The 12,646-nt window shown below is 38.9% G+C and overlaps 1 protein-coding gene across 3 annotated transcripts in view; it reads right to left on the reverse strand.

Annotated features, from left to right (window-relative positions):
* The window catches only part of esyt2a (extended synaptotagmin-like protein 2a), a 59,967-nt gene that overhangs the window by 21,865 nt on the left and 25,456 nt on the right, over positions 1-12,646 (reverse strand). For all 3 annotated transcript variants that reach the window (XM_034703223.1, XM_034703219.1, XM_034703222.1), the window contains 2 exons: positions 11,463-11,552; positions 4,183-4,238 (listed from right to left, as the gene is read on the reverse strand). In XM_034703223.1, the coding sequence (XP_034559114.1) occupies positions 4,183-4,238; positions 11,463-11,552 (146 nt within the window). The remainder of the gene's footprint in view (positions 1-4,182; positions 4,239-11,462; positions 11,553-12,646) is intronic.

Below are 12,646 nucleotides of genomic sequence, written 5' to 3' on the forward strand. Positions count from 1 at the left end.
AAATAAAAATCTTGGAGGAGTTTTGAGAAACTGACCCTTTTTGATTGACTACTCTGTAGCAGATCAAGATCCCAAAATGTCTCGATCTGACGCCACACAACTACCTGAGGCTGCAATACGAGGAGAAATAAGAAGGTTTACAAGTTGTGATGATTATTTTCAACTGAAACATATTTATTTATCTGCATTTTTTAACATAATGAGTACAGCATGAACAAATGAGTATAGAAAACACTGTGCTGATGTTTGGCCTTGTCACCTCTAGAGGGCAGCAGCAACCTGCATTAAAACACAGCTGCAGTGCTTCACTACAGGGACAAATTCCCCCTTAATAAAGAGCTGATCCTGAGTCAGTTTTAGACCACTTAAAAAAAATTTAATAAGTTCATTGTGATGCTTATATGCTGCTTACCAGTTTGCCCTCTCCTTAAAAACACAACCATCAACCCAACGTCCTCAGATGTGACACAAAGTGAGGATGACTTACAGTTCTTTTCAGGACAAAATGCAAATCACCAGAGGAAACACTGAGCACCGTCACTCTAACACACAGGAAGAGAGCGAGCAGGGTGAGGCGAGGGCAGGTCCAAACAGCAGATACACACTCACACTCACTCATACACACACACACACACACTCACACTCACTGGTGTTTTCCTTCAAACTCGTCAAACAAGGAAAGCTACATTTCACAGGGCGGAGTCTTTTTTTTTTTTTTTTAACCGCAGAAAGAGTTTCTCTGCTGAAAACAAACCAGCAGGAAACAGAATGAAGTCACTACAGAGGAGTCACATCACAGTGAACAGTGTGCTGTCAACACTTTTACAGGTAGTGTTTCAGGAGTGATGTGTGTAGAGTCTGAGCTTGAGTTTTCTTTCGCCAAACTATGTTAAAATGAATGATAGGATGATAGGAAGGCTGCTTTCGAGCACATCCACAACACTTTTTTAGGACCAAGATAAACCCCTATTTCAAAAAAGTTGGGACTCTGTGTAAATGTTGATAGATACAGATTCCATAGCTGCAAATAATTTAAACCCTGTATTTAATTATATAAATAGATACCAAAAATACTATTTTAAGAGGAAACCATATTTAAATATGATCCAGAAACCCCGACTACTTATCTGGTCCTGAGACTATATTTAAGATGGACTGAGGCAAAGTGGAAAGCTGCCCTGTGGTTTGACAAATCAAAATCTGACATTCTTTTTGGAAATCATGGACACCTCATGGGCGGCTGTGGGGCAGTGGGAAGAGTCGGTCGTCTATCAATTGGAAGGTTGGTTCAATCCCAGCTTTGTCAGCCACATGCCGAAGTGTCCTTAGGCAAGGCACTGAACCCCAAATTACTCCTGTACTACTACCGTAATACTGATGATCCCTTACTATATAGCAGCCTCTACCATTAGTGTGTGAATGGGTGAATGTGACGAGTAGTGTAAAAGCGCTGAGTGATTAGAAAGACTAGAAAAGCACTATATAAATAGAAGTACAAGTACATTTACCATTTATGTCGCCCTACAATCCAAAGAGGAGAGAGACCCCCCCCCCCCCCCCCCCCCCACCTTGTTACTAGCGCACAGTTCAGAAGCCATCCATGATGGTATGGGGATACATAAGTGCCCATAGCATATCAGTGAAGGCTCCATTAGTACTGAATAACATATAAAGGTTTTGGAGGGACATATGCTGCCATCATATTTCTTAACATATTTCCAAATGTCAAATCACATTAGGCACACATTGTCACGTCATGGCTCTGTAGAGACTGAGACTCTGAAGAGTCCAGGTGCTAAACTGGCCTCCCTGAAGTCCTGACTTGTCACCCATTGAAAACATTTGGCGCATCATAAAACAAAATACTTTTGAGCAGCTGAAATCCTCTATCAGGTAAGAATGGGACGACATTTCACTAAACTCTAGAAACTGTCCTCCTCTGTTCTCAGACACTTACAGAGTGTTGTTAAAGAGGTGATGCAAATGGTAAACATGCCCCTGTCCCAACTTTTGTGAAACATGTTGCAATAACAATAAAAATGTGTGCCTTTGCACTATCTTAAATTAAAGAAAAGGCTTACATGCTTTGCAAACCATCAAATTCTTTTTTTATGAACATTTTACCCAGCACCCCACCTTTTATTGGAATTGGATGTACAAAGTCATTACATCCATATCAGTGGTGACTGATGTGGATTCTGTTAGCTTTATTTTTAATCCCAAGAGTGGCCGTTTCTTCTTAAAGGTTTATTTTTGTATCTGGAACTGTTTCTCCCAAATCCACAGAGCCCCACATCTCTGTCTGCGGCTGCTCCCCTCTAATAACCATGTTTCTATAAATAACACTTAGAGGGAAAAATAAAGGTCATAATCCACTCTGTGATCCGGTGGTTAATGTAATGGTTTCAGCAGCAGCAGAGCCTGAGAGTCTGACAGACCTGCTCTGTCTGAGTGTCCACTGGGACGTCTCTTCAAAGCAGCGGCTTCATTTTGTCATTAAACAGAGAAGGAAGAATGTGCTGCTTCATGCTCCAAAAACACTGAGAGATGTTTGCTTCACAATTCCTTTTACGACACTCTGCTGTCTCACTGAGCCTCATTTAAATGTCACATTTGAATTCCCCCCCTCTATAAAGTCACTTCAGTGGCTTCACATGATCCCAGTGTTTGCATATGAAAGCAGGCTCCGGTTAAAGTTTGGTGACATGAAACCAAACCATAATAACATTCTCATGCAGTCTATTATGAGGCACAAACACTCCCACAAGGTAGGAATAATGAATACAGCAGTGACCTTTGACCTCAAAGTTATAACCCTTAAATACAGCTGACTGTGACTAAACTACAAGAGAGTGTGAGAGCATGTGCTCAAGGAGAAAAAATGTGACATCATGTCTCTGTAATATATATAGACACACATAAACATAGCTCTTACAGTCAGCTTGAAGAACTGGGGACAGTCACCGGGTCATGATTATCAAAGCAGCGTGTGTTTGAGTGCATGTGTGTGTTATGGACACTGCTGTTGCCACTGAACAACATAGTAATCTCATTAGTACTCATGGACGCACAGACCAACATATGACTCAGGGAAAAGTAAAACTATATGTTCAGAAGGATATGATCACACAGTGATGAGACTGAAAGGTGATAAAAACACCTGATGTTGTTTCTGATAGTAACAGCTGCAGAATGTGTTGGTGGTCTGTGAGAACTACAAGCTGCTTCAGTTTTTTCAGCTCATATTGATAACTATGATACAAACATCTTTCCTCCCTTTGTTTTTTTTTTATATATTTCTTCTTTTCCTTCATTTTTTCTCTCTTCATCTTTCCTTTATTCTTTTCTCCTTTTTTCTATCCTTCCTCCCTCGTCGTTGATTTCCTTCTTCCGTTCATTCTTTCCTTCTCTCTTATTCCTTCATTCTGTCTTTCTCTCCTTCTCACCTCATTGACTCCTTCTCTCCTTATTCTTTCAGTGTCTCCTTCTTTTCTTTATACGTTCCTTCTCTCCTTCTGTCTTTTCCTTTTCCCAATCTTTCATTCTCTTGACTTCTTCTCTCTTTTTTGTTAGCTTACAGCTAACAGCTAACTTATAGCTTTGTTATCTCCTTTTCTTTTCTTTTCTTCAATTTCATTCTTTTCTTCTCTCCTCCTTCCATTCATTCATTCCTTCTCTCCTTCTCTCTTATTCCTTCATTCTGTGTTTCTCCTTCTCAGCTCCTTCCCTTCTTCTCCCTTTCTTGTCTCCTTTTCTTTATTCTTTCCTTCTATCTTCTCCTTCATTTTTTCCTTTTCCCAATCTTTCCCTCTCATTCCTTCTTTTCTTTGTCTCTTTTTTGTTTCATTATTTCTGATCTCCTTTTCTTTTCTTCTCTTTCCTTCTCCTTTCTTTTTTCTTTTCCTTCTCTTGCCTTCTTTTTTATCATTTCCAACTCAATCCCCCTCTCTTTTATTTTTCCCTTTTCCTTCTCTATCTCTCCTTCTTATTCTTTCCTACTTCTGTCTTTTTTTTACTTCCTGTGATCCTTTTTGTCTTCTTTGTTTTCTGTGTTTCCTTCTTCTTTTCATACTTCCTTCCTTCTTTTCTTTATTTTTTACCCTCCACAGTTTGTTTAGGATATCAACATGAATCATAAGACTGCCTTTAAAATAGCACAGCAGATAATATGCAGTCACTTACTTGACACCGGGAATGTCCAGCATGTTTGTGAGTCCTGTCCAATTAATGTCCAACAACTAAAAGACAGAAAAGACAGAAAAGACAATTTAGATTCAAATAAACAAGTAAACAGTTTCTGAATAAACAAACATTTAAATAAAAAGAAGACCCTCATACTTTAAAATACTTTGTCACCTTAGAAAAAAGAAAAAGATAAACACCCTTAAAGTTTGCATGATCATTTTTGTTAAAGACTTGAACTTTCTCTTCACATTATCAGCTCCACACCTCCATGACTCAGCAGAGCCTCTGCAGCAAGAGCTCAGCTCAAAACTCAATCGACCCAATAATCATTACAGCAGGAGTTAGCCTTCATTAGAACAGGAAGGATATGACAAGGTAATGTATCTAATAGTCTTTGGAAAAACCATTACATATAAACAGCTGTTAGATGCAATAATAGATCATCTTTTATACATTTTAACACTTTTATTCATTCTTCTGCTCTTGTCTATTTTAAATAAGTTACTGCTTTAGTCTCATTCTATTGCTTTGATCTCATTTTAATACTGATCTTGTTACCACTTTTATCATATCATTTTGCTTTTACCTCACTCTATTATTTCATCTCATTGTATTGCTTTAATCTCATTATATTGCTTCAATCTCATTTTATTGCTATGATCTCATTCTATTGCTTTTATCTCATTCTAATGATTGAACTAACTATTTTGCTTTTATCTCATTCTAACGATTGAACTAATCATTTTGCTTTAATCTCATTCAAATGATTGAACTCATTATTTCCTTTGATCTCATTCTAATGATTGAACTTATTCCATTTCTCTGATTTCATTTAATAGCTTTGATCTCATTGTCACTGTTTCGATCATGGCACATAATCATGAAGGGAAAGTGAGCTAGAGATAAAGAACCTGCTTGAGTACCCACACAAATATAACCTGATATAGGTATGAGGGATTTTTACATATCCCGCAACTATGCATTGACATGGGTCGTTTCGCACTGAAAAAGTATAATATAATATAGTAATGAAGAAATGAAACAAAGATGTGTTGGATGTTCAGAAAAAGTTTTTGTTATGTTTGTGTTAGAAAGGTTGGGATTTTCATTAAGATGAATATGCAGTGAAGCAGTATGAGCAGAATTGAACCCAGGCTGTTTCAACACAGGGGAAAAGTTTACACCTAAACATGGTTAATCTGATTAAATGTATCAGTCATGTGATGGAATTCAATGCATGTTCGGCTTTCAGTAAAAAAGGTTGGTTGTTCTCTTTATTAGCATGTACTGTAGGAATTAGTGTTGTACTGAACAATAAAACGACAAATGAAGTAATGTGAGGAAGCTTTTAAAATACGAAACAGATTCCCTTTTTCAATTTGCATACAACCACTTCTGCTCATAACTAATGCATTATGTGCTAGGTCTTCACACCAGGACAAATTTCCTTACAGAACAGTACTGTATCATGATTCATTGAATTGTACCCTCTGTATTATGAAATGTATTGCGTCAGTAGATTTTAGCCAACTAAAGCCCCACATTTCAAGCTGAGTGAAAGTTGATTGAAGGAAATTGGTGCCAAGCTGTGAACTTCATTCTGATTGGTCAAAAACCTATAACAGCAGTAATTAATTCTCAACAGCAGAGGCAATTCCCAACCTAATCACACACGTCATACTACTATCCTACATGCTAAATCAAACAGTGTAAAGGAAACTGGCACATTTCTGCTTGTTGATACTTTGATAAAAATCGTAGTTTCCATTAGCATTCTGAATCTGTAAACACAGAGAATAGTTTTAATCTTACTTTGGATTTACAGTATTTAAAGGGCATGACTTTTTAGATTGGTGGTTTATGGCTGACCAGTTACCAGCAGGGACTACTTCAAGTGACGACGACCAGATTAAGGAAAACCAACATGAAGCCACCAACCACAAACCACAACTGTCAACAGAAGTTAGACCTTAGAGGCTAGAGGACCTTAATCAGGTGTGCCTATCATTCAATGTATCAGTTGTCAACATGCAACAAGGAAAACACAAGGGTTTTGACTCTAGTGTCAATGAAAATGTGAAGTTTATGATTCCTCCTGCAAGTAGGCCAATAAGAATATATCGTTACCACAACCGCTACCAACTTTATAGCTGTACATTACTTATCTTTAAATCAATAAAATCAGCTTTAAACCAATACTCTCTGTCAGCTTGTTTCTTTAGTTGGTAGCTGGGTAACAAGTAAGTGGGTGATAATGAATCCATTCAGGGTAAGAGAGGACCCCTCCACTTTGAGATGGGATCTCACTATAGATTATCCCATTTCTTTGGCTTTTGGTATTTGTGAATATAATTTCAATAAATGTCACCCAAAGTGATCCTTAGTTAACTATTAGATCTCCATACATACTCTGTAATGTGGCTGTTCTAATAAGTGTCCAGAGTCTGATGTGTGATGTCAAACTTTAGTTTAAAAAAATAGTTCATAACCTCTTGAAATGGGTTGGGGGAAAAATAAGTCAGAGGGGTCATCAACAAATTAACACTACCTCCACCTCTACGATGCTTCTACCCCTTCACCTACAAGATAAGTTATTCGTATTAACCTCTCAGAACCTTTGAGTGAGCTTTTCAGTAAAAACAGACAGAACAGGAAAATACAAAGTAGAAAGAGATAATGGTGGGAGGTGCAGCTGCCTCGCACTGGGCTACACCAAGTATTTGTTAACATTACAAGCCACAAAAAAACGTATGTGCACATCCAAGTTTGCAGAAATTAGGAAACTCAGCTCTGCAGGTACTGACAAGTCTCCTACACTCAGTTCTCCAAAGAAACATCCGCTCCCACCGTCAGAGAGGGGGCCTAGCCTGGTTTTATAACCCAGTTAGGAAGCTTCTACACTCTAACTGTGTCACCAGGGGACCTGGGATATGAGGAAAGTCATATATTTTAATATATCATGTCAGTTTCTCAGACAGGAATCTCCTGACATGCACTGCAGTAATAGGGGGGAAGACTGAATCATAGAACAGAAAGCAGACACACCCTGATGTCTTCCCAATATCAGGGATAAAATACTAAACTGGGGCATCATAGTAGCACCAGTATAAGCAGAGGTGATTAATGTGATAATGGTTGTTTTATTTACATGGAGTTGCAAATAGGGATGGAATTGCACGGTAACCAACAATGCGGTACGATACCTTACTTTACGTATCGATACGATACGATACGATACGATACGATACGATACAGAGGGAGAATGTATAGTTATCAGGGGGTTATGTCAAACTATCCCAACAGGGTTCACAACCTGAAGGAGTAACATATGCTGCCATCCAGACAATACCTTTTCCGGGGACACCTTCCATATTTCAGCAAGGCAATGCCAAACCATATTCTGCACATATTACAACAGTATGGCTCCGTAGTAGAAGAGTCCAGGTGCTGAACTGGCTCACCCTTTGAACACATTGGATGCATGATGAAATGAAAACGAGACAAAGGGGACCCTGAACTGTTGAACCTTTATCAGGCAAGAATGGGACAACATTGCACTTTCCAAACTCCAGAAACTCGTCGTCTCGGTGTTAAAATCTGAGGTGATGCAACACAATGGTAAACATGACCCTGTCCCAGCTCTTTTGAAACACATTGCTGGCACAAAGCAATAAAACATTTTGGAAGTAGTGTTTAACAAGTAGGCCATGCATATGCACCTAAAAATAAAATGTAGAAATACATAATTAATAAACCAAACACAAGAGACATCATTAAAATCACTTAAAAACAACGAGGCAGACTAGTTTCCTGCGAAAAGACAAGTCTGTTAAAATGTGTCTCTAGAGTAGATTTAACAGCAGAAGCTGTCAGCAGGGATGTGTGACTAATATCTCAAATCAAATGTATATGTGGGTGTGGGTGTGTGACCGCTGGCGTGTGATGGTGTGAGTGTGTCTAACAGTGTAGAAGTGGGAGTATATTTCCGTGGCCTAGTTAGCAGTCTAGATGTAGAGCACAGTGGACCACAGGGCCGTTCTGCAAGGGTGGCACAGGAAGACAGTTAAAAGCAGCAACATGTGAACTTTTCACAACTATCTCTGAAATGAATGTTAGATGAGATAAAAGTGAAGGCTTTTGTTTTTGGGCCTGAAAAATGAAGCCAGAACTCAATTTAGCATGATGCAAAAGATGCTATCTGTGAGCAAATAACAGCCTCTCAGTGAAACCTCTTGAAGTCTGTCATGTTTTTGTTTGCTTGTTAAAACCGACAGCAGGCGTGAGGGATAAAAAGTATTAATCCGGTCTTGACAGCTACAAATATTTAAAAGCAGAACTTAAGGTTATCTTTCAAAACTTTTTTACAGCAAATGCGAATGACTTGCTGCACATTCCTTTAGTTAACAGGTCCCAGGGTATACACCTTGACTTTAAACTATAACCAGATTATGTTTTTATGAAACCAAAGCAACGTACCAAACCCAACCACATTTCTACACTGAGTAATACATTCTTCATTTAAAGATAAAGCATGCTCCTTTGTTCCAACCGCAATCTGTTGCATGCAGCCAAAAAGGCAACAATGAGTGCTATGTGAATCCAATGACATCACTGAGAAACAATGCACTGTGGTTACAAGTCAGATTAGTACAACTGAAGCAACTCACGACAGGTTGAAAACAAAAGTTCTGCCGCTGAACTCATTCAAGACTTCAAAAATGACCCTCTGTGGTCGAAAAACCAACTTTGGAAGAGAGGGAAAAATTCCACATCCCTCTCTTGATGATGATTCTTTCCCATGTTGACGACGACACATATCTAACCCTGAATCTAGAAGATAGAATGTGCTGATGTGCAGGAAGGAAGTCAGCATTCAGAGAGGAGGAATGCACTGATATAGTTCAGGAAGACAACAGTGGAAAAATACTGTCTTTTGGGGGATCTGCACAGCTAGAGAAAAATACATTCAAGTCATTGCTTAAAGCTCTTTGTTTGTGTTTGTTTTGGCGCCCCCTGTGGACAACACAGTATCTCTTGTCTCTTTTCTGATCTTGTCCTGTTCGCGTGTAAGTAATGTTTTAACAAAAATCTCATTCTGCTATCTCAGAATATCCAAACATATCACCCAACGAGAATCTTTCTGTTTAAAACGCGGTATCAGAAGCATGCTGTTAATCACTTCATTTGACACCTAGCCCCCTACATATTTTTCAAACATTCAAAACAACTACATAAAAAAAATGAGTCTACAAGTTGATGGTCTTGTTTGCTTTTGTAGCTCGGACATGAAGTACAGAGGGTGGACATAAAAACTTTGAGTTTAAAGCTCCTGTGTGCAACTTTAAGTTGTGTTGATTTTGGCGCCCCCTATTGACACAGTGGTACCTCTTATATTTATGCAAATGTTATCTTGCACATGTGTATGTTTTTTGGGTTGTTTTTTTTTCAAAAATTCTCATCTTGATTTTCTTAAAGCTAGGGTTGGTAGTCTCGGAAAACCAGCATGAATTTGAACGTAGCTTTTCCTCAGGACTCCGTCTAACCCCTCCCCATCTCCCTCGGAGCTCCTCCAAAACGACGCCCCCCCGCTCACATGCACGAGCACCGCTTATTCTTGCGACCATATGATGGTGACTGATTCAAAACCGGTCCTCAACAAAACATTCTCATAGTGAAAGTTAAAAACACAAACAAACATGGCTGCTGTTAGTACTCACAACTATCATGCTAGCATTATCCAGTTGTACCGGTGACACGATATCAGGAGAAAAGTTCAAACACACATAGTACTGTAACAGCTCTACTGTTTGTTAAACGTGTTCAGTGTAGATGATCTTAATTCCTACAGTGTTGACAGTCAGTGAAGGCATCAGGAGAGGTGTAGAGTGTGCGAGTGGGAGAGAGGAGAGGAGAAGTTTTTCATTCATTCAAACATTGATTGTTGTTTTGTTGGTTGGCGTGATCACAGCCGACAGTGACCGGTTATTAAAGCTCAACGTGTTCACGAATCGGCTCGTCATCCCTACAGCGTCCGGACGGACGCTATAATAAATATATATTTTCTGTAGGACTTACTGAACGTCATTTATTCTGCTTGTTGGTGAGAGCTTTTTAGACTCTGATCCGGACTGCAGTCCTGAGCAAAGCACCTCATCGGGTCAGAGGGGACAGGCCCGAGGACGAGCGAGAGGGGCAGTAAATAGAGTCAGGGGAAGTAGAGGCAGGAGACTGGGACTCGGAGGAGTGCACACCGGGGGAAATGTACGCGCAGGAGGAGGGCTGAACGGCTGGACGGGATTTGATTGGTTTAAAATTTATGGAGCCAAAAAACGGTGATTGGTTGGTGTTTTCCCAGGTTTACTCTGGCTGTAGATAGACGTTTTTTTTCACTCTTTTTTAGGAACACATCATGTATTGATTACCATCAGGACATAAAGATCATTTTAACCAGTATGACAAAAAGTGTATCTAAATCTGATTACCAACCCCAGCTTTAACAGTACAATGTATGACACATACGAAATATGAATTGAAATGGAAAATATTTATATATGTTTCTTCAACCTATAATTAATCACTCTGACTGACACCTACCCACCACCAATGGTTTCATACCTTAGAAATAATAAATCTCTATGCTAATGGTCTTGTTTGCTTTTGTAGCTCATATAGGGTCATCAGCATTAATTTCAGTCTCCTTCTTAGCCAGCCAAAACCTCCTCACAGAGCTTTAATATTGTGAAACATATGAAATAATCAATATTGAAAAGAGTGAATTAATTAAAGCTCCTGTGAGGGGATTTTTAGCTGGCTATGGAACAGATTCAAATTAATACTGATGCCCCCATTTTAAGCTACAAAAGCAAACAAGACCATCAGCATAAGATTTATTATTTTATGTAGTTATATTGAATGTCTGAAACCACTGGTGGAGGGTAGGTGTCAGTGATTAATGACAGCCAGCAGAAACAGCTTTTTTTTTAAAATATTGTCCATTTCCATCATATGGGTCAAAACATTTAACTGTTAAAAAATTAGATGAGATTTTTTGTAAAAAATTTGAAAGTCAATTCAGCAAAAAATAAGAGGTACTACTGTGTCCACAGGGGGGCGCCAAAATCAACACAAATTGAAAGTTACACACAGGAGCTTCAAACTCACAGTTTTTTTATGTCCATCTTTTGTACTTCATGTTTTAAGTATTTTACAGTATTTTAGTGGAGATTCTCTGCAGGAAGTCACAATCAGAAGTGGAGGTCAAAGGTCAAAGTACTCACTGGTTTCTTGAGGAAAAAGACAGACAGGGCTCCGATCAGAGGCATGTCCCCCAGCAGAGGCTCCATCACCACCCTCATCGTTCCATGAAGCTGAACAGAGGAAACAAAACGTTATTGATCAGGCAGTTAACCCTTTAGTGATGTGACAACTGCAAACATATCATTATGTTTACTGTAAGCCACCTCATGCAAGGATTTAATAAGAAGTGATGAAAACTCCTGTTTAGTACATGATCTTTGTGACCTTCATGATTATGCAAAGGGAAAAAAGGGCCAGGCACGGTTTTCAATTAATTTTAAATGAATTGGAAACCATCAAAATCTGTTTTTATCAACATTTGACACAGCATCAAAACTCTTTTGGACTTTAGGTTGTAAAAAGTCAACTTTTATTTTAACCAAAGTTATTTTCTGGTATGAAATCTTTGAATCAGGTAAAGCTTTCAGGCTTTTCTTCCACCACTGTATCTGGGTCCATGCATGGTCCCACAGATTTGTATAATGTGTAGATGTTACATGCAAAGACTTGTAAGGACTATAAGCTAAAGGTAGTCATATTCTGACATAGTTCTCGTAGTTTTGGGAAATGTAGTTTTGTATATATTTAAATGCTGTGCTTGCAGATTTGCATACAAGGAAGACTCCAATATCAGCCTTGGTGGAAATCTGCACTCTGGCTGTCATGTAGGAGATACTCGACTTGTACTTTTCAAACACACTTGGCTGTCTCCGCTGATATCAGAATGTGTGAAATGCTGGTATTGCAAAATTTCAGTGGTGCCAAGAATCACAGGGATCCTCAAAAAGGGACAAAGTGATACTGAGAAATCGGCTAAATAAGTGGTGCAAACAAGTTTTCTTTTACTGTATATCAGGCTACAATAAAAGTCAAGGTTTATTATTCCTGAGAAAAAAGTATACATATCCCCTGAGAGCTCATTATGTTTATTAAGGACGCTGCTTCCTCAGAGGCTGCAGTGACTCAAACCTCAGACATGTAGACTGCCCGTCTGCAGCACCAAATTTGGTCGTAGCTCACTCTGAGTAATCAAATACCAACATTTTGCTCATCAGAGCGAGTTCAGTGGAAAGATTGAAGATAGTGTTTTGTTTATCCCCTCGCCCTGAAGGGAGTTCTCTCCTGACACAGGAGGCTTTCTAAACCACTTGCAGTAGATAATGTT

Source organism: Notolabrus celidotus, chromosome 15, assembly GCF_009762535.1.
Source record: "Notolabrus celidotus isolate fNotCel1 chromosome 15, fNotCel1.pri, whole genome shotgun sequence".
NCBI lineage: Eukaryota > Metazoa > Chordata > Actinopteri > Labriformes > Labridae > Notolabrus > Notolabrus celidotus.